The sequence below is a fragment of the Miscanthus floridulus genome, chromosome 10 (genome assembly GCF_019320115.1).
Source record: "Miscanthus floridulus cultivar M001 chromosome 10, ASM1932011v1, whole genome shotgun sequence".
Lineage (NCBI taxonomy): Eukaryota > Viridiplantae > Streptophyta > Magnoliopsida > Poales > Poaceae > Miscanthus > Miscanthus floridulus.
In genome coordinates, this window is record NC_089589.1 from 356,298 (window position 1) to 378,946 (window position 22,649).

The window sequence follows — 22,649 nt, forward strand, 5'->3', positions numbered from 1 at the left end:
TCTTCCTCCACACCCGGCAGGCGCAGGCAGAGGCACAAGGCACACCGCATCGCCCCCATCCTCCTCCGTGTCCACAGCGCCCGCGCACCCCAACCACAAGGAACAAGTCGGAGTCCAGCCATCCGACCTTGAATCCGCTCGCACTCCTGCTTGATCCCGCCGTCGCCATCTCAATCGCCCACTCCTCCCTCTCCCTCTAGGGTTCCCTGCCGCTCCCGCGAATCGCGCAATCGGAGACCCCCGGCCCGCCCTCCAATGTGAGTTCCTCTCCCTCCCGCTACTCGACTTCCTCTTTTCGGCTCGATTCACTACAATCTCATGGCGATTTCGCCGCCCCGCCCTCTTCTTCTGTAATTATTGCTGTTGTTATTATTAATATTAGTCCGTCGTGTATCCCCGTAGCAGAGCAATCCGGTGGAATTTAGGACTGTCATATGTTTCTGCCTATGGATTTAAAGTTGGATGTCTGATTTGATAGAATCGGGCAACGTTCGATGCCCTCCGTGTCTTCTACACTTCAATCAGTCTCCCATGTATCAGTTTATCCTGTGAAGTGCCACGATATTTGGGATCTCAAGTTCCTGATACTGTACCTTAAGGATTGATTGATTCATGTCTTATCTGTTCGAGTCTGGGCCGTCTTCTTATTCTTCCACATGCATAATACTTGGGACTTGGGTGGTTGTTTCTCCTCACGCTGGCTGACTTCCAATCCACCAGGACGACCATGAGCGACGATGGCGACCGCACCTGCCCGCTCTGTGCCGAGGAGATGGACATCACTGACCAGCAGCTCAAGCCATGCAAATGCGGCTACGATGTATGTCCACCGATCCTCCTCCTATCCTATCATATCGATCAGATTGCAGCCATCATCTAATAATAACTGCCACTTAACTCTGCAGATTTGTGTTTGGTGCTGGCACCACATCATAGACATGGCTGAGAAGGAGGAAACAGAGGGCCGCTGCCCTGCATGCCGCACACGCTATGACAAGGACAGGATCGTCAAGATGGCTGCCACTTGTGACAGGTCCGTCACAATGCTTCTCTTCTTAACAATCAATTTCTGTTTTACTTCAACAGACTGACTACAACATTTGCCATTGATTACCCTTTTATATATCATGGGAAATAGGAATAGGTAGAGCCATCTGTGAAAGTTGACCTTGCCACTAGGTATCTCAAACTTACCTTTACATTGATGATGGAAGCAGGACGGTGGCAGAGAAAAATGCAGAGAAGAAGCACAAGACCCAAAAGGTTAAGCCAAAGGCAGCACCACCAACAACAGCAATGTCAACCGTAGAATCTAAGAAGCATCTGGCTAGTGTCAGGGTTATCCAGAGAAATCTGGTGTACATAATTGGGCTACCTGCGCATTTATGCAACGAGAGCGTGAGTTCACATCCAGATTTGTCCAAGTTGTGTGTGATATGTTTAAATTTTACTTCTCATACCAACTCTACAATTATTTCTTGTTTAGGTACTTGAGCGCAGGGAATACTTTGGTCAATATGGGAAAGTTTTGAAGGTTTCAGTTTCCCGTCCGACTGGGCCTCCCTCTCAGGCATCAGCAAACAGCAATATTAGTGTGTATGTCTCTCTGAACCGTACGCTGTACATGCATGATCTGTTCATACTTCATATGCAGTTAGATTTCTACTTTCAGTATTGGTCAATTAGCCTAATGGTATATCAAATAATTATCCACTTTCTATGCAATCGCATGTTTCAAGTTTCTAATGCTTCCTTGTAATACTGGACCATTGGTATTATAAGAAAGTAAATTCAGACTTCAATCTTGTTATTATGTGCTTTTCTAGTGAACTTGGTGAAAATGTGATATTATGTCCATATCCTTGCAAGTAGCTCAGTCATTTAAGTTTAATCTGAACTACTTAGCAGTGTGATTTGCTGATTTGCATAACTGCTTGAAAGTAACATTTGTACCCTCATTGCCAACATTAGGATATGTATTGTATTATTAGCGTGAAATTCAAAGAACCAGATAGATGCAAGGTATCTGTTTCTGGGCTAAGCTCAGAACCCAATCCTGCATGTGCAGATATAGATGAAATTCATCTCTTAATGAAATGCCTAATTTTCTTAGTTTGAGTACTTTATATTGTTCTCCTGGGATGTGTTTTTTAGTTTCTGGGTGATTTCTATAGGAAATCCCAAGAAAGTGTCTGGATGTATTCTGAAACTGTGTTATCCCTCCCTGCCTTAAAAAAAGAAACTGTGTTATGCCAGAAACATGCATTGTTTATAATTAAACAGAACTGAGTTAGGGATTATCATTAAGGCATTAACCGCCAAAGGGCGCCTAGCTCAAACGGTTTGGTGACCCAGCGGCACTCCTCAGGTCCTGGGTTCGACTCCCCGTGGGAGCGAATTTCAGGCTGAGGTTAAAAAAATCCCCTCGTCCGTCCCCATAACCAAAGCACTGGGGGGGCACCGGCCCAATTTCACTTGGGCGACGGAAAGCCACCGTGTAAGGGTGGGGGCGGGGGTTCGGGGGTTTTCTCGGCCGGGTGAGAAGGTCCTTCTTCTTATTTGTAATGCTGCGGGGGCAGTCTTAACCCCCCCGGTCGAGTTTTTTTTTTATTAAGGCATTAACCAAAATGGAGTTAGGGTGCCTTTTTTTTCTAGTGTAGAAATTGCTGTGTATATTAAAATTTGCATGCTTGCAACACGTCTAATATGGATTGTATTTGAGTGGTCTCTTTGTTAAAGAACATGTGAAATTAGAGTTGTAGTCTTCTAGAACACACACTGTTCCTCTTCTTTACTTTCTCTACATAATTCTTGCATGTGTTGATATGTTGCCGTTACTCATTGGTTTAGCTATCCTTATATGTACATGCTGTTACATGAACCAATTAGTTTTTCCCTGAAGAGATTATACCTACTGATTTGTTGAGGATCTAGTAATCATGGTCTTAAACTGTTTAAGAACCATTGTTGTTATTTGCATGTTGTTGCAACAAGTTATTCCCTCGAGTCACAGATAAGTGATCTTTTGCGCTGTGTGCAGTCTAAGTATTTAAACATTGATCATCAACACCTCTTGACATAGTTAGATTGAATATGTGAAAATGACATGAGCGTATCTGTCTCAAATAGTAGTTGCATAATGTTATGATATTTCTGTACTTTGTAATTATTGCAAGCAATGGGAACTATTAGACAAAGGCCATTAGGCTTTGTATATTCCTTGATGATGGATTACAGAAGGGATTACACTTATATAGGAGAGAGAGGGGATGGCCCAAGGGGCCAGCAGTGTGAAAGGGCCAGTATAGCTGGCGCCTGCACAGTTAGCTAGGAGATTACAGTAAATGAGCAATTAATTCTAACACCCCCCCGCAGTCGGAACGGTGGTGGAGCGAACGTTCAGATTGGAGCGAAAGTCCATGAACACAGAAGATGGAAGCCCTTTGGTGAAGACATCTGCGAACTGTGAGGTGGTGGGAACGTGAAGCACACGAACAGCACCAATACCAACGCGTTTTCGGACGAAATGGAGGTCGATTTCCACGTGCTTGGTGCGCTGATGCTGAATGGGGTTGGAGGAGAGGTAGACGGCGCTGACGTTGTCGCAGTAGACGAGGGAGGCAGTCTGTAAAGGGTGGTGCAGCTCCTGTAGAAGTTGCTGCAGCCAGGATGCTTCGGCAACGCCGTTGGCAACAGCCAGATACTTAGCCTCGGCGCTCGACCGAGAGACAGTGGGCTGCCGCTTGGAGGACCAGGAGATGAGACTGCCCCCGAGGAAGACAGCATAGCCAGAGGTGGAGCGTCGGGTGTTAGGACAGCCGGCTCAATCCGCATCAGTATACACAACAAGTTGTGTTGGCGCAGACCGAGGAATAATCAGACCGAAGCTGAGGGTGCCCTGAAGGTACCGAAGGATCCGCTTGGCAGCCACAAGGTGAACTTCCCGGGGATCATGCATGTGAAGGCAGATTTGCTGGACAGCATACGCAATGTCGGGTCGAGTAAAAGTCAGGTACTGGAGTGCACCTGCAAGGCTGCGGTAGGCAGTGGGATCAGCAACAGGAGGACCGGCATCTGCAGGAACTTTGGCGTAGGTGTCAACAGGAGTGGAGCAAGGCTTGCAGTTGCTCATCCCATGGCGAGCAAGAATGTCCAGGATGTACTGACGCTGTGACAGAGTGAGGTGATCCTTGTGGCGCTGAACTGCCATACCGAGGAAATGGTGAAGGGGGCCAAGGTCCTTCATGGCAAACTCGTTCTTGAGGGCTGCAATCAGGTGATGCAGTAGCTGCTCGGAGGAGGCAGTGAGGACGATGTCGTCGACATAGAGAAGCAAGTAGACTGTATCGGTGGCACGGCGAAGTATGAAGAGGGATGTATCTGACTTTGCTTCACTGGAACCCAAAGAAAGTAGGAAGGAGGCAAACCGGCTGTACCATGCCCGTGGAGCTTGCTTTAGTCCATAGAGGGATCTGTTGAGCTTGCAGACATGACCAGGAAGTGCAGGATCAGCAAAACCAGTGGGTTGTGAGCAGTAGACTGTTTCTGACAGGGTCCCGTGGAGGAAGGCGTTTTTCACATCAAGTTGATGAATTGGCCAATCCCGGGAGTGAGCCAAGGTGAGGACAGTCCGGACGGTAGCAGGCTTGACGACGGGGTTGAATGTCTCGTCGTAATCAACGCCGGGACGTTGGGTGAACCCGCGAAGCACCCAGCGAGCCTTGTATCTGTCCAGGGAACCATCGGCATGAAACTTATGCTTGAAGATCCATTTGCCGGTGACCACATTTGCCTTGGCAGGACGGGGAACGAGATCCCAAGTGTTGTTGTCCTGTAGGGCAGCATACTCCTCTTCCATGGCCCGACGCCAGTGTGGGTCGGCGAGGGCGTCACGACAGGAGCATGATAGAGGTGACAGAGCCTCAGTGTGCAGCGCGAGGCGCGGCTGTCGGTAACCGGACTTCCCGCGGGTCGCCATGCCATGAGTGTTGGCGACTGGCGGGATGGGGACAGCTCCTGTTGGAAGAGGAGGGTCACTCTTGACGAAGCGCGGCGGTGAAGGAATCATGTTGGAGCGTCGAGGAGGTGGTCCAACAGGGGACGCAGGTGGCGAGCTGGGGGCGGGTGGACGCCGGGTGTAGACATGAATGACCGGTGGTTTGTTGAAGGAGGGCGCCGGAGGTAGTTGTACAGGGGGTGCCACCACGGGTGCTTGTACAGAAGGACCCGTGGGCACCGGAGCAGAGGGCGCCATGGGCGTCGGCGAAGTGGGGGCGCCATGGGCGCCTGTACAGGTCGAGCTGGAGAGGAGCCCGGTGGCCAGGGCACGAAGCCCGGCGGAGGCTGCCGGAGGGCCGGTGCACCCAAGGTGGGCACCGACTGGGAGAGCACACGGGCGGGCAGAGGGCCAGCAGCCCACGGTGTACCTGCAGGTGGAAGTAAAACTGACGACGAATCGTCGTTAGTTAGAAAGTCAAGCTCGTGTGTGGGTGGCGAAGATCGACGGAGGGAGAAAGGGAACGTTGTCTCGTCGAAGACAACGTGGCGTGAGATGATGACGCGGTTTGTGGCGAGGTCAAGGCACCTATACCCCTTGTGGTCAGGAGAATAGCCAAGAAAGACGCACAAGGAAGATTGTGGAGCGAGCTTGTGAGGAGTGGTGGCGGTGAGGTTGGGGTAGCAGGTGCACCCGAAAGCTCGAAGGTCATGGTAGGAGGGGAGAGTGCCATGGAGGGCAAAGAAGGGAGTGCTCATGTTCAGGGTCTTGGTTGGGAGGCGATTGATGAGGAGAGTGGCGGTGGCAAGGGCATCAGCCCAGTAAGTGGGGGGCATGGATGCTTGGAAGAGCAAGGTGTGGGTGACGTTGTTGACGGTGCGAAGCATGCACTCGGCTTTGCCATTTTGCTGCGAGGTGTAGGGGCATGACATGCGAAGGGTGACACCTTTGGCAGAAAAGAAAGTGCGAGACGCGGAGTTGTCAAACTCACGCCCGTTGTCACACTGCACAGTCTTGATGGTGCAACCAAACTGAGTGAGCACATAGGCGAAAAAATTGGAGAGAGCATTAAAGGTGTCAGACTTTAGCTTAAGAGGGAAAGTCCAAACAAAATGCGAGCAATCATCAATAATGACTAGATAATATTTGAAACCGGATACACTGATGATTGGGGAAGTCCACAAATCACAATGTATCAAGTCGAAATTTTTAGTTGCACGAGACAAGGAATTGTTAAAAGGCAAGCGGACATGACGCCCAAGCTGGCAAGCATGGCAGAGAGTGTCATCGTCGGGCTTGCTGCAGATGATGGAGGACGACTTGGCAAGAGTCTGAAGAGTAGCCTTCCCGGGATGACCGAGCCGATAATGCCAAGTAGTGGAGGAGGGAGTGGCCACGAGAGCGCAGGAACCGGATGGTGATGTCGGAAGCTGCAAGGTGTAAAGGGGTCCCGAGCTGTCACAGCGAAGGAGGAGGTTCCTGGTACGAAGATCCTTCACAGAAACACCAAGAGGGTCAAACTCAACAGAAACAAGATTATCAGTGGTGAATTTCCGAATTGACAAGAGATTTCTAATAATGTCAGGGGCAATGAGAACATTGTTGAGGCGAAATGGGCCAGGGAGGGTTGAGTAGCTGGTGCCAACAACCGGAAGAGTGGCGCCATTTCCCACAACAATTGAAGAAGGAAAGGAGGAGGTTGGTGACATGGTGACCATACCAGGAGTGCCGGCTATGTGAGAGGAAGCACCCGAGTCGAAGACCCAATCCGAGGTGCTTGACGACGGAGTGAGGGTGACGGTGCTGAAAGCGTTGGCGAGTCCCTCAGTAGTCCAGGGTGACGGCGAGGTGGGCGCCTGCTGGGGCGCCTGGTAGTATGCCCCAGGGACCGACGGAGGAGCGAAGTAACCCGGGGGCACCCCGGCCATGAGAGCTTGCTGTGGCGGTGGACCGCGAGAGCCGCCTGGGTTGGACCCGAGCCACATCTGGATGGACCCGGTCCATGGGTTGAAGAAGGATGGCCACTGTTGGCCATTCGGTGGGCCGGCTTGAGTGCTGGCTTGGGCGCCGCCTTGGCCTCGTCCACCGCGGCGACGTCGTCCGCGGTTATTGCCGTTGCCGGATTGCTGGCCCCCAGCAGCCTGAGGATGGCGTGAAGGAGAAGGGGTGTGGTCGAGCTGCTGTCCCCCAGCAGGCTGTGGAGGGCGCTGAGGAGCAGGGGACGGAGCAGGCGGCTTGCTGGACAGCGCGGTGACGAGGGCCGAGGGCGGAGCTGAAGGTGACGCCATGTTGAGTTCGGCCAGCCTCAGGTCAGCACGAACGTCGGCGAAGGATGGGAAGGGCTTCTGCCTCGTTACGAGCTGCGACATGAACTGGAAGCGTTCGTTGAGGCCGCGCAACACATTCAACACCAGGGTCCGGTCTAGGACGGGTTCGCCAAGGTCGGCGAGCGCGTCCGCCATGTGCTTCATCTTGCGACAGTATTCATCCACAGATAGAGCACCCTGGCAGAGAGTGTGGAACTCGGCGTCGAGGAGCATGGCGCGTGATTCACGGTTGTTGAAGAATTGCTGCTCGAGACCGAGCCACGCCGCCCGAGCAGTGATGCCATCACGCTCGTGGACGACGTCGAGGAGGTCAGGGGCGATGGTGTTGAAGATCCATGAGACGACAACACAGTCCATGCGGGATCATGCCGCATCGTGGAGGTGGATGGCGTCGCTGAGGACGTGGTCCTTCAGGGCAAACCGGCCGAGGATGAGTAGGATGAAACCACGCCATTTGGAGTAGTTTGAGGCTTGCAGATCAAGAACAATAGGGATGAGGTTCTTGATGTTCTGCACAGCGGCCGCCTGGCTATGAAGATGGGCGACAGCCGCAGTCTCCGTGGCGATGGAGTCGGCGTCGCCCTCCGAGTCGTCGTCGCGGTGGTGCTCGGGGTGGAGCCGCGCGCGGAGGGCCGCGGCCTGCTGTTCCAGCAGGCCGGCCTGCTCGCGCTCCAAGTCGAGAGCGGCGGCAGCAGCGCGGACCCGCTCCTGGGCGGCGGCGGCGGACTTGAGGAGGTCCGCCGCCTCCTTGAGTTGGGCGCTGCGCGCCTGGTTGGAGTCGCGCAGGGAGGCGGCCTCAACTTCCAGAGCCTTGGCGGCGGCGAGTGCCTCGTCGCGGAGCTTGGTCGCGGCGGCGGCAGCCGAGGCACCGGAGCCGGAATCGCCGCCGGAGGAAAGAGCAGCCATAGGTATGGGAACCGGCGGGGTACGCGCGGCGGCCGGAGGAGGGCGCGCGGCGGCCGTTGGGGCGGGCGCAGCAGCCAGAGCGCGGCGACCAGAGAGGCGCGCGCGGGTCGGGGCTGGGCGGCGGCAGAGAGTAGCGGAAGCAGGGGATACGATTAGACTGATACCATATTAGACAAAGGCCATTAGGCTTTGTATATTCCTTGATGATGGATTACAGAAGGGATTACACTTATATAGGAGAGAGAGGGGATGGCCCAAGGGGCCAGCAGTGTGAAAGGGCCAGTATAGCTGGCGCCTGCACAGTTAGCTAGGAGATTACAGTAAATGAGCAATTAATTCTAACAGGAACTAGCAGTCAAAGGTACACATGACTGTGGACGTCTTATTTGTGACGGTAGGGAGTGTTCTGTTTGTGTAAGAGTTAGATACAGAATTTCTGCTCTTGCTTAAACAATGATGGATTCTTGTCAAATGTGTACAGTTATATTACTTATGCCAAAGAAGAAGAGGCCATCCGGTGTATTCAAGCTGTACACAATTTTGTCTTGGAAGGGAAAGTGTTAAGGTGAGTTTCTATACTTTGTTCTCTTGTTTAAGTTTTTCACAACATAGTAACTCAAATGGTTGTTGACTGTTGCAGGGCATGCTTTGGTACTACGAAGTATTGCCATGCATGGCTGCGAAACATGGTACAATTGTTGCTTCGTTCTGATATCTTCATTTACTTAGTACTTACTCTACTACCCAATTCACTTATCCTGACTGTTTCTTGTCTTTTCTCAGACATGTGGGAATCCAGATTGTCTCTATTTGCATGATGTAGGCAGTCAGGAGGATAGTTTTACTAAAGATGAGATCATCTCAGCATATACGAGGTAGTACTGAGCTATTTTAACATATCTTGTGGAACCTTAGTTTCTTGTTCTGCTTCCTTATTAATTTTAGCCCTAAGTCATGTGCTAGTCCTGGCTATCACTTTCCTTCTCTGTCTAAACTACTTGTGTTGGTCCCTCGGTTGCCCTGCACAGGTAAGCAGTAAGCTTACCAGCACACTCACTCACTGTGGCTAGAGGTAGAAGAAGATATTGAGAACAGCTCACACACACACAGCACAAGCCCAGCGCTGGCCGAAAGCTCTGCTTCTAGATGTGGCAAACTGAACTACTCTTTTGCATTGCCTTAGGTGTGATATATATACAAGTGCTAGTACTTCTGCCAGGTACATAGTTGTTGGTGAGTACACCAACTACCTACTCCTAAGGTACACCAACTATTCCTAGTACTAGTAGTACAAAGCTTACATCAGCCCACTACCAAGACATGGCTGATGTAATAGCTACCAACTAATGTACTAGAGGTGGCCTACTGCCATACTGCTATAGCAGTAGAGACTGGACAGCCGAGCTGACCAAATGCCAACTCTGTTGCAGCAAGAGAGAGAGAGAGAGAGATCAGCAGCAGATTATGTCTTACAACTTGTACTCACATTGCCTTTTTGAAAACACCATTTATTTTCCACTTTTGGATAAGTTAGTCCCTTGAAGCCATACAAGCAAAGTCTTACTATGTATAAGCTGTTGGTGTTCTCTGTGGGTTTATTTACAAAAACATGTCTTCTTCAATGTGGATGCGTATTATATTAAGTGTTGCTTTGATGAACTCATCCCTATGCAAAATTTTATTATGTATAAGCTGTTGGTGTTCTTTGTAAGTTGATTTAGAAAAAAGTATGCGTGCTTCAATGTGGATGTTTTATTATATTAAAGTACTGCTTTGATGAACTTTGAGCAAAAAAATTTTTGATAGTTTCAATTGCTACTTTTCATTCACTCTTCTACATTCCTGTCAGGACTAGAGTCCCCCAGATGGCATCTAGTGTTTCACAAAGACGTACAGGCACTGTGTTGCCTCCTCCAGGAGATGATTTCTCTTACAGTGCAGTGGTTTCAGCCAAGCATACATTCAAGAATGGAACACTTGTATGTTCTCTATGCTGAAAATTCAAAGTGCATTGGAAGACATGCCATTTTTTAAAACTTAATGCTGCTTTCTAGTCTATGGTTAATCGATGATATTTCATCATGTTTTGGCTTACATACTCCATTAACTGGCCACCATCTGTGCAGAATACCACCAACCAGCCCAGACTTTCACCTCCAAACAGTAGTTCTGGGAGGTCCACACTTCCACCAGCTGCCTCATGGTATGGTACCTCTAAAAGTCTTATGCTGGCTTTTTTGCTATGCATTGAAGCTGAGGACTGTGTTAATGATCCCCCCCCCCCCCCCCCCCCCCCCCCCCCCCCCTTTTATGTGCAGGGGGCAGCGCGATTTGAATGCCAGGACAACAGCTACTGGGGCGACATCATCACAATCTCATACAAAACCTAAATCAGAATCACAGAGTAATCCATTTTCAAGTTCTTCAGTAATTTCCAGTACAAAAACACCCTCTTCGTGGAATGATGATACAAGTACAGCAGCAAAAATGTCTGAAGGACAGCAAGTGTCAGAAAAAGAGTCTAAAACCTTACAGCCGTATAAGCCTGGTATTTCAAAGGAAACACAAGCTCTATCATCACTGGAGTCATCACTGGACATAGATTTCTCGACAATACCTTCAGCTTGGAATGATGATGACATTGTAGTATCAGATGGGATATCAAAAGGAAGCGATGAAAATCAAGTTGCAAATGAAAATGGCGAGCTAACCCATCCAGCATCTAAGCCACTGGTTTTATCTAAGAATGACATAACAATGAACATCATTACCAGCAAAAGTCCTTCAGATTTTGTATCAAGTCTAGCAATATCTAAATCAGATGTAAGTACGAGTGATGGTGACCACTCACTTACCAATATTACTCCTAAAAGCCTTACTTCAAAGGCTGTAGACTGCCAATCTAGTCATGCTGCTGGGGAGAAAATATTGGAGGATATTGGATCCAGGAACACTGACATGGAGAAGCTATCTGCTGAGATATCTTCAGTAAAATTAGGTGGCAACAATGATATTCAGAGTATGGCAGTGCCATGCACATCGGTTGATGTGCCTATGGATCAGAATTTTGACAAAGACCAACCTCATCCCAATCTTGATGAGTTCTTCTTACCTTCAGAAAATAAGGATACTATTCTTTCTTGTCAATATAGTTCTGATAAGCGTCTTGATTGGAGTTCAGAGCTGCAAAATTGTGGTGTGACTCCTTTAAATGATATAGTAGATTCTACAATGCTCACTGACAAACTTCATAGTATACTGCTGGATGGTTCAAAGCAACCATCATATTCGTCATTTGCCCAATTTCCTAGTACATTAGATAATTCGTTGTGGAATGATACAGAAAGTAACCCTGCATTGACGATTGGCACTAGAGCATCTTCACAGACAGGGTTTTCTTCAATAAATAACACTTATGTCTTGCCAAATGAAGGTCAAGATGGGCTAGGGACTGTATATACACATGGTAATGTTTCTGGGCATCCTGGAATAGGAAGTCATCAGCATAGAGCAATGGGTTTAGATAGTATAGGAAGTTTTGACAAGACCATAAGCGTAAATAAGGATGAGAGCAGAATAATTTCTGATATGTTGTCGTCAGAGTTTAATCCGTGGGATGATTCATATTCGACTGCTAACAATTTTGTTAGGATGCTTAGGGAATCTGAAAATAATGATGTCCATTTCACTGCGCCTTCATGGAAATCAGGAACTGGGAGCAAAGAGTCCAGATTTTCATTTGCTAGACAGGATAACCAAGGAAACTTGTTAGATTCATCTCTCAGAAACTGTGGTACTGGTACTGAGCAGAATTTCAGTTTGCTGCCCCAGAATTCTCGAGGAAATATTTACCAGAATGGCCTTTCATTCCAATCTCTAGAAAATGATTTTTCCAATAGCAACTCTCTTGGTGTATTAGATATGGCAACTGCTGGTGAGTACTGTGATACCTTTCACTACTTTGCCTGACTGAGCAGAATGATAGGTACTGTAAATCACAAAAAAGAAAGAAAGAATGATAGGTACTGTAATTGAATGAACTTATTTCTGTGTGCTGCACTTATTTTTCATTCAGTATTGGTAAAGATATTCTGACTCATGCAAATAGATTGTTGATCTGTTGGTGCTTATTATGTGATTTTTATGTTTACCAGTGATAAGTTTATGTGCTTACGAAGAATTTGCTTTCTCAGGTACATCGAGGTCTAAAATATCTGCCCCCCCAGGATTTTCAGCACCAGCAAGAGTCCCCCCTCCTGGATTTTCTTCTGCATTTCCATCCCAGGATAGTTTGAACCCCACTCCTGGGTTTCCTTCTGGAATTTCGTCTCATGATGGGTCTATCCCCCTTCCTAGATTCCCTTCTGCATTTTCTTCTGGAATTTCAGCTCAGGAAGTGTCTAAGCCCCCTACTAGACTGCCTTCTCCATTTTCTTCTGGATTTTCATCTCAAGATGGACCTAATACCTCTTCTAGGTTCCCTTCTGCTTTTTCTTCTGGACTTCCATCACAGGATGGCCCTAATCCATCCCCCTTCTAGATTTCCTTTTGCATTTTCTTCTGGATTTTCATCACAGGATGGGTCTAATCAGTCATATGGCTCAACATACCAAGGTTTGTTTCCTGTCTCAGTATTTTTTCTTATTTTCCTATAACTAGTTTGATTTCTCATGCCTTTTGCGGTTCTTCACAGACAATATTCTCCGGGATACTGTTTTGGGTGGCAACAGTAATCATTACCAATCTCAGTTTGGAAGGCACTCAAGTGATATGGAGTTTGATGATCCTGCTATATTGGCTGTGGGCAAAGGGCTGATGCCTGGAATTGGCGATTCAGGGCTGGAGATGAAAAATTCTCCTGCTTTTCAAGCACAGTTGCAACCAGCAAGTAGCGATCCAAGGTTTCAGTTACATGTACAGCCAAATGTGCAGTCTCATCAAAACCTGAGATTCACAGACCCTATGCAGGATGGCTTGAACCATATGAACGATAATTACCTGGCATCCAGATTTTTAGCTCAGAACCATGGTCCTGTATCCCCTTATGTGCACATTCCGCAACAACCCAGAAACTCTCAGGTTACAAATGGTCACTGGGATGGGTGGAGTGATTCGAGACAAGGGAATAACACCCCTATGTCAGACATGTCAAGGGTATTATATCCAAGTGAAGCGAACAAGTTGCACATGCTGGGTTCAAATGATATCTATAACAGAACCTTTGGAATGTGATTGTCTCCTGGGATAATGTGACTTTGTGCTGACATGTTCTAACTTGGGGCATTTTGTGGAAGTAACTGGTTGCGCACAACGCACAGTATACCTGAGGTGGATAGTGGTGTTGTGCTTATGAGCTGGTACACGAGTATTTATTGCTATTGGAATTGACCAAAATGAACCTGAGTTTTGGTCCAGCCATTTGAAATTACCAGGTATGCATGCCATTGGTTATTTTTTTTTGTTAGTGAGAGCAGGTGTTCTATGAATTGGTGCACAAACAAGTTGAAAACTGACCTTCCTTTTGGTTTATTTGTTGATGATCAGGTTCATTCTCTTCTGATTTGAGAAGCTCGAGTGAAAAGAAAGATTATGTGCCGAGAAGAACAAAGCAGCTGGAGCTGAAATAGATAGAGATGTCTATAATGTGGTGTAGTGTGACTTGTGAGTGAAAGAGATTAAGAAGCTTAGGTGGGCTTGGCTTGATGGCAGTTTGTTTTCTCGTGTCTGTACATGATGATTTTGGTCGGTGTTTGTAGTAACTTGGTGATCGGTGGCTCTATTGACTTGTGGTTGCTCTTGCTCCCTTCTGTTTGTGGCTGCCTGGCGAGTACATTTGCACAGGGAATTGAATTTACGGTTTACAAGAAAGTCATAACTGTCAGTGTTACCCATGGTATAATAAGGGCGCGTTTAGTTCGTCGAAATTTTTTGGCTTACTGTAGCACTTGTGTTTGTATTTATCAATTAGTGTCTAATTATGAACTAGTTAGATTCGAAAGTTTCGTCTCGCGATTTCTCACCCAACTGTGCAATTAGTTTTTTTTCGTCTATATTTAGTACTCCATGCATGTGCTGCAAGATTCGATGTGACATTTTGGAGTGAAAATTTTTGGGAACTAAACATGGCCTAATATACGATACTGCACTGGTTTCTTTGCTAGCATTACTTCGTTTGTTTCAACAACAAATCCCTTAACCTTTCTTAGGCTCCGTTCGCGTGCACTTAAACCCGGCTGGATCCGTTTTTTTTTCATCCGGAACAGTGTTTTTCTCTCACAAATTTCTTCAAATTCCTCTAGATTTCTCCAAACGAACGGGGCCTTAAAAACAAACTCTATGCTTCGATTTGTCTGCCAAAACTTTGTACGCTTAGTCTCCAGTTAGTGCATGTTTAGTTCCCAAAATTTTGCAAAATTTTTCAAGATTCTCCGTCACATCGAATCTTTGGACGCATGCATGAAGCATTAAATATAAATAAAAAATAAAACTAATTACACAGTTTAGACGAAATTCACGAGACGAATCTTTTAAGCCTAATTAGACTATGATTGGACACTAATTGCCAAATAACAACGAAAGTGCTACAGTACCATTTTTCAAAAAAATGGCCTTAGCTAAACATAATAAATACAACTTGGGGACTCACTGGTTCTCAAGCTACGACTCAAGACTGGTCCCATACACAATGTTTTTAGGTCGTTCGATTAATCGCGATTACTCGTCCTAATCGGTCTCTGGTGTTCGATTAGGAGGTTCGACTCGATTAGCTCGACCAGAAAGCTGATCGTTCGATTAATCGACGAGAAATCACAATTAGTCGTCCGACTAGGACAGGGACGACCAGTTTGGTTACTCTGTTTTTAGGCCTGTTTAACTGGGCGGATATGTGGGCTACTGGGCTTGCAGTTTGGCCTGGTAGGGTTAGAATGTTTAGCAAAAAGGATTGTTAGACTTTGTTGCGCTGCATCTGGATGCGAGCGTAGTTGGAGTGAATTTTTTGCTGTAAGTGCTAGTGTACTACTGCTGAGTAATTAAGTATGGTAGTAATATTGATATGTGATTCTGCATTATATTTTGTATAGGTCCATACAAAAAAGAGAAACCGATTAGACCACCAAAGGTTAAATAAGTTGGTATATGTCAGTTACAACCGCAAGATAGAAAACAGATTTAAAAAAAAATAGAGAGCTGGGTTCCAAAGGAAAGAGATGCAATCCACTCTTGCTTGGTGAATTTTATTGGGAAAATGAATGGGTCAATGAAAATTGTGAAACAGAACCAGTTCAAGAAGGTGGTAGCGATGCTACGACTTGGGCTATTGTGGATGAGGCTATTGGTGCAACTCAGGGTCTAGAGGAACGTAACTTGCCTAGGGCTGCTGCTACTCGTGCTGCTGTTGCTGCCCCTGTGAGGCGTACTTATGTTAGGAACAGGAAGCGTCTAAGGAACACGGTGATTCAAGATATTGATGAAGTTGATGATGAAGACCAAGATCAGCATGTAGATTCAGCAATAGCAATGAAGGATGAAGAATCTGCACCAACTGAAACTGGAGATGGACCAACTGGAGATGGAGATGGAGGCTTCAATTTTAATGTTGATTTGCTTAATTAGATGGCTAGTTGCCTACTTTTGTTGGACTGTTAAATGTCAATGTTCGTGACTCTGTGTTGAACACTTCTTATGTGTACTATGCTGGCTGTGTGGCTGCTATGGTCTGCTGTGTGCTAACTGCTAAATGCTAGTTATTTGCTACTACAGCAGTGCTGCTATTGAGCTGTGTCAAGATCAAGACTACATTAGTGTTACTAATTATAGTCTTCTTTGGTATTTTAAGCTTCCAGCAGCAAGTCAATAAAGAAATGGAGTTTGGCATAGGAATATGAACCTCTAGGCATAACAGAAAAGAGAAGAAAACAACTCCCACAAATAAGTCACCAACTAAACACTAATGTAGTCTTGATGCTTGCTTTATTGTATATACTATATAGTATATATAGGTATATATATAGTAGCTATATATGTCCTGATATAAAGGACGACCAAGGGTCGACTAGGCTCGACTAATCGGCCTGGTCGACGACTAATCGTGATTAGTCTCCTGGTCGGTCCCATAACGACTAGGTTCGACTGGACGACTTGAAAACATTGCGTAGGTACATACATACAAATAAGGCTGAGGCCTGAGTGCTGCTGCTCACTATGTTCTCATCTGAGACCCGGCCGCATGAGCAGCTCGTCGAAGGATGCTCCGTTCTGCTCCAAGTCCACCGCCACACTACCTGAATTGTTGTTCGCGGACGACGGGGCACCACCCATGGACCTGTTGCTGTTGGACACGAGCAACTGCTGTTGGATGGTAGAGCGCTGCATCTCCTGGGGTCCCCGCTCGATGGCAATGGCGTCCTGGATCTCCTTGAGCACCTCAGAGATGGGAGGCCTCTGCGCGCCCTTGGGCTTCACACACATTATGGCCACCTCCGCGATCTTGCAAACAGACTGCAGGTCATAGCCTCTGTCCAATGATTCGTCAACGATGGCGTGGATGTTCCCGCTCTCGATGTGCGATCGGGCCTGCCATGTTCATTTGTTTAATTTAGTTTTTACATCCACTGCTTTTGCTTCAGCAGAAACTCACTGATGGAACAGGAAGCAAAACTGATGCTAGTACTGTTCACTTCTTACCCATGCCACAATGTTACGGCAGTTGAGCCCAAAGTTGTCATTTGAGATTGGTTCATGGCCGGAGATGAGCTCCAGCAAAATCACACCAAAGCTGTAGATGTCGCTCTTCTCTGTTAGCTGCTGCGAGATATAGTACCTAACCACACCAGGACAAAATCGATTCTTTAGACAACATGAGACAAAATGATACAAAACACCTCAGTCAGATTGCTTGGCCTTACTCTGGGTCCAGGTATCCCACTGTTCCTCGAACTATACTTGACACATGAGACCCATCCACTGCAGGTTTCGATAGCCCAAAGTCTGCAACTGTTGCTCTCATGTTCTTGTCTAGGAGAATGTTGCTGCTCTTCAGGTCTCTATGGATAATTGTTGGGGAGCATCCTGTGTGGAGATACTCTATACCTGATTTTTGCAATTTCACATTCAGAATCAGAACCGTGGTGGCTAATTTCTCCATATTCAATATACAAGTAGTGAATTGTGAAACCAGCAGACCACAAACCTTTTGCAGAATCTTCTGCAATCTCAAGACGCTTCAGCCAGCTAGTTATCTTTACATTATCAGCTCCTGCGAAACACCACCAAAAGTTTACCCTCATCTGTATATGTTTTCTCTGTTGACCATGGGGTGCTGTCATCTAACACTTCATGTTGCTGCTAGGGTTGAATCACAATTGAGAGCTAAACTAGAGATATCTGGCATACACAAAAGCCTGTCTATCATTAAGGAGAATCTGATCTAACTTCATGTTTGAGTTCAGTTAATTAAGCACGCGCGAATGCTCTGCAGTTCCAAAAGATGTAAAATCAACAGTAGGAGCATTCTTTTAGTTAAGTTATATACCAGAAACATTTAGCTTGTCTGCTTCTGGAAGAATAACTATCCACCTACTGACAGTTTGTCGTTGGTCCTACATTGTAGATTTACCATCAGTTGGATGTGGACTTACCACAGAGGTGCTCTTTTAGTGTCCCATTATGCATGAACTCATACACTAATATGTTTTTGCCATCTTGTTGACTGTAACCAAGGAATGTAACCAGGTGTCTATGATGTATTCTGGAAAGCAATGTCACCTGAAACAAGTGTTAGCCAGCTACATATATGCACGAACACACTAAGTTCCGTATTTCAGGCTGCCATAATTCAGAATTGCATAAAAAGTATAGAGGAGGGTTATCCGGTTATGCAACTATTTTGAACTAATGTTGAGAGTATGAGAACAAACCTCATTCAAGAATTCTCGGATTCCCTGATAGGAGTCGTTTGTGAGAAGTTTGACTGCAATCTCTCTCCCATCAGCCAGCTTCCCATAGTATACTATGCCAAAGCCTCCAGAGCCAATTCTTCTCTCAAATTTGTCAGTAGCATCTTCAATTTCAGATAAAGAAAATCTGTGTGCTGATTCTGTAGCTACTTCACTAAAGTATGAACCAAGTTTTTTTGCTGGTGCTGCAATAACAACAGTGTCTGGAGATGGCAAAAGAATCACTGCATGCCCTAGCATAATATCAGATATGCCAATTGAGCTAAAGAATGTGTACCTTCGTGAGATTTCTTCTTTCTCCTACATGTAATGAAATAGCACCCAATAGCAACGCCCAGTAAGACAATGGCTCCAATCACCGCACATATAACAATTATGGTGTGGCTAATGCCATTGCTTACTATGTGAAGGCCACTGTTGCCTGAGAAGCTGCAGCATGAAACAATTAGAACATATGGGAGTCATGCGGCCATTCTAAGAACAGCATAGCTATTTGATTTGTATATGTAAGCATTTTGATGGGACTGAAGAGTGAAGGCTGTCAAGCCACATTAGTGTTCAAAAGCATGATCTGAAATTAATAGTCTGCTTTAAGGACAGGATACTAACTTCAAAATAATGCTTCTCTTGAAAAGTGCTTTTGGAACCTGCCCAGACAGCTTATTGTTTTGAACATATCTGCAAAAGTTTTAGTTCATAAGAGCAGTTCTTTTTTCCATAAAGATCCTCACACAGATTTACTCATATCAAAAAGCCTAAATCACTAACATCAATTTGGGTTTCTTGAGCAGAAAAATGTAAGAAATGAATACAAATAAAAAAATTCAGAAAGGAAAATAAATTGAAGAAATAATACACTATGCTCTCCAAAGTATGGAGAATAAGACAAGGTGCACACAACGATGTTTAACTTACACCTCTTTGAGGTTAGGTAGGTCTCCCAAAGAAGATGGCAATTCACCAGTTAACTGATTGTTCTCAAGGTGACTAGAATGAAGAAAAGCACCATATATTAGTACAATCATTTCACAATAACATATTACCAAAATAACGGAAACTCACATATACTGCAAATTACGGCATTCGCTAAAATCAGGAATTTGGCCAGAAAATGAATTACCATCAAGCCTTCTGCATTAGCAGAAACAAGTCGATCAGACAATAGAAGCCAAATACTTAGACAAGAGAAAGATAAAGTATTCAGTCCTTACAGCTCAACCAGCCCTGATAGCTTTGTCAGTTCCACCGGGATAGTTCCTGTAATGTTCTTCCCAGACCATGTGCTGCAAGAAAAAAAATTATTAGGTGCCAAATACTATTTCATTAAGGCAAAAAATTTAAGCCAGAAATGACATGGTTATCATACATTGAAAATACCCTTGGAGAAGCTTCTGAACTACATTGCACCCAGGACCATGATGCTGGTAAGCACGGATCACCACCCTCTTGTGCCCAACCTTCCTGTGGATATCGTGATACCATGCTGGCCATGATATTTGCTGTGAATGTTGCATACACCAATTCAGTCCCAAAGTGGATTTCTTATTCAGAAACATAAGGGGTTGTTGCAACTAGGACAAAGAAAAGGTAGCAGAACTGTGCACAATCGCTTACCATCTTGTGATCCCATAGTAATTTGGACATATTTGTAAATCTCCAGGGCATTCAAAATAGGCCCCTTTGAAGAATCATTTGTCTTCCTGAACCCAAACGAGAAAACAAACGGGAGTGTCAAATTCGTGTAGCCCGGTTCATACAAACGGTATTTCCCTTGAGCATTCTCCTCCGCATCAACAGTTGGTTTACTGAGTGCTGGCATGCCAGGGACCTCTAACTTAAATTTCCTCGTTTCATTTGGTGCCAGGTCTTCAATTTCTGCAAAATATGAGACTCCCCAAGCATTTGCCGGGAAACCTTCCAAATCAAGGCGGTAGTTCAAGGACCCATCCTGGCCAACTACTGCTGTTTGCATGACCTTTTCAGGTGGTTCTTCGTTGGTACCGACGAATATGGGTTTGGTAGTTGATATTCTTTCAGTCCCTGGAGCAACATCAACAAGGTAATTTGCTCTCCTCACAGAATCAGATTCCCAAATTCTATCAAATGGATCATCAGGGTATCTGTGGAACAAGAATGTTGTTTATAACTGTGGTCAGGTGTGAAACCTATGTACAATGTAAAAGGCATGAGCATGCTCGGTGTTGTGCAGTGTTAGTACCTCACTGAATCATTGCTTGCTGCGCCAAAATTTATCCTCGCAGAGAGTCCAAGAAAGAAGCGAGTCTCATCAGTGGTGTAGTAGAGCGAACCATTAAACTGTCGAAGCTCGAGAGTAGAGATGAACGGCTGTCCCGTGCTGGCATTGGAGAGACAAACACTGAGCGTGGGAGCAGCAGCCAAGATAATGGCTTCCTCGACGACGGGTGTGGTGGCGTCGTCGACCACAATGGTTGACCAGGGAGACGCGCCGATGGAGATGTCGAACTTGGGGTAGACGTTGCTGTTGTCGAAGTTGCCGTAGAGGAAAGTGGCCCTGACGAGGTAGCGTGTCCGGTTCCTGACGTTCATGGTGTAGCAGTACTTCCTGTTGTCCGCGGGGAAGTAGCGCACGGTGGTGAGCTGCTGCTGGGCCTGCTGCGGGCCGTTCGGGACCAGCAGCAGCTGCGCGGTCTGGCCGCCGCCGGAGACGAAGGTGGCGTCGGAGGTCCACTGGATCCCGATGGCATCCGTGTGATCGCGAGCTCCCCCGCAGTCCAAGCTGATGAAACCTGCAGCACAGCGGAGGATGGGAAGGGAGGCAAATTAAAGATGAGATGGTGAGGTTTAGATTTAGTAGAACACACACAGTCGAAGCTAGTTGCTTACTCCGGTAGTACTCTTAGATTTACTAGTGCTATCATTTGTGGAATCCAAACTAACTAATTAAGGGGACCCAAGAATCGAACAGGGGGTCAGCGTGGATATGCACATTCATCTGCTTGCAATTTCGCAAATTTCCTGGAGAGGCTGGAACATTTCGCTCCCATGACATTGGCTATGAGTATGAATGCGTAAAGCTGGGTAGAAAAAGGGACAGAACAACAACAAAAAAGGGGAATCTTTGGAGATGAGAATGGGGGATGGGAAGGGCAGGGCGGCTCACCAGGCTGCGCAGCTGACGGCGAGAGGAGGAGGAGGAGCAGCAGGTGGAAGTGCAAGTGGAGGAGGAGAGCAGCGGCGGCGGCGGAGAATCCGGAAGCCATGGAAGTTGGCTTGCGAGGTCCTCCGTCCACCGTCCTCCTCTCTCGCAGCCAGCGCCACCCGCAGGCGCAGGGAGGGAGAGGGAGCAAGGCGGCAGCAGCTAGCTCCTTTTCGCCCGCCCCCGCCGCTGGGCTGCTTCTGCTGCTGTTACTAACAGTAGCAGCAGGGAGTACTAGAGATTAGTGTGTGTTGGTGGACATGAGATTGTTGTTGGAGCAAAATTCCACCACCACCACCACCTCCTGCTCACTCTACTGTCTGGTAGTACTCTCAATCAACAACTGAACAAGACCTTCACGTCTTTTCTTTTCTACCACACCTTCCCGTCTTCACGCGGCGCTCGTCTTTAACTAGTGATAAAGTGACTGATTGCAAAATAATAATTTATTAAGTAAACAAATCGAGATAGGCAGGCAGACAGACATTCGTCGTTTTTTTCTTTTCTTTTTTTTTTTTTTTTGACAACAACCATTGGTCTGCGCGGTACAAACCGGAACCGGAGGAGAAAAGAAAAGGCTGACTGTCTGCGAATTTCCTATTTATCCGTGCAACACAACACAGATCAAAATCCAACCGAGCTTTGGTGCCAACTTAACAACAACTCCTTGTGACACAACACAAAACGACCCGCTTGCGTCACCCACTCGCCCACTTCTGTTTCAGCTAGTCCTTTTTCTCTGGGTTGCTAAACGTGCACATGGCTTTACCAAATATATATTTTGCTTTCAAACAAAACAGCAATTAGGGCCTAGGTTTCTCCAGAGTCCAGACCTACCATTTGAGTGTAACCTCGAGCCACTAATCTTACTTTGTTCCTTATTACTATTTCATCTTGATCTTGCTTGTTCCGAAAGACCCACTTGGTTTCAATCACATTATGATCCTTAGGCCTCTCAACTAACTCTCATGCTTGGTTTCTTGTGAAGTTGTTTAGCTCTTCATGCATAGCATTGATCCAATCAACATCCTTCAAAGCTTCATCTATCTTCTTAGGTTCAATGGATGACACAAATGAGAAATGCTCACAAAATGAAGTCAATCTTAATCTAGTTTGCACACCTCTTAAAAAACGCATGTTGCAAGCGAACATTTCAAGTGTTTCAGATGTTTTAGAGGTATGTTGCAAATATTTCACATGGATGCTGCAAAAGTAGATCGGAATGTTGCATATGTTGCAAGTTTCTGTTATCAATGTTTCATCTTTTTTTTCGACGTATGTTGCAA

At 46.4% G+C, this 22,649-nt stretch overlaps 1 protein-coding gene and 1 pseudogene across 2 annotated transcripts; one reads left to right on the forward strand and one right to left on the reverse strand.

The window, feature by feature from the left end:
* Positions 1 to 35: 35 nt before the first annotated feature.
* LOC136486033 (hyphally regulated cell wall protein 3-like) lies at positions 36 to 14,160 on the forward strand (annotated as a pseudogene).
* A 2,023-nt stretch (positions 14,161 to 16,183) lies between these two features.
* On the reverse strand, positions 16,184 to 21,705 carry LOC136487466 (probable LRR receptor-like serine/threonine-protein kinase At1g67720). 2 transcript variants are annotated; one of them, XM_066484592.1, is made up of 15 exons: positions 21,328 to 21,705; positions 20,404 to 20,953; positions 19,800 to 20,305; positions 19,552 to 19,684; positions 19,397 to 19,468; positions 19,248 to 19,316; positions 19,101 to 19,172; positions 18,795 to 18,863; positions 18,463 to 18,614; positions 18,147 to 18,370; positions 17,868 to 17,994; positions 17,420 to 17,485; positions 17,136 to 17,319; positions 16,915 to 17,050; positions 16,184 to 16,803 (listed from the first exon to the last, which is right to left on the reverse strand). In XM_066484592.1, exons 1-15 carry the CDS (start codon positions 21,425 to 21,427, stop codon positions 16,438 to 16,440), a joined length of 2,826 nt encoding a protein of 941 aa, XP_066340689.1. In that variant the 5' UTR covers positions 21,428 to 21,705; the 3' UTR covers positions 16,184 to 16,437. The 2 variants fall into 2 exon arrangements, with proteins under 2 accessions (XP_066340689.1, XP_066340690.1); XM_066484593.1 differs by having other exon boundaries at positions 18,147 to 18,388.
* Between the last annotated feature and the right edge of the window lie 944 nt (positions 21,706 to 22,649).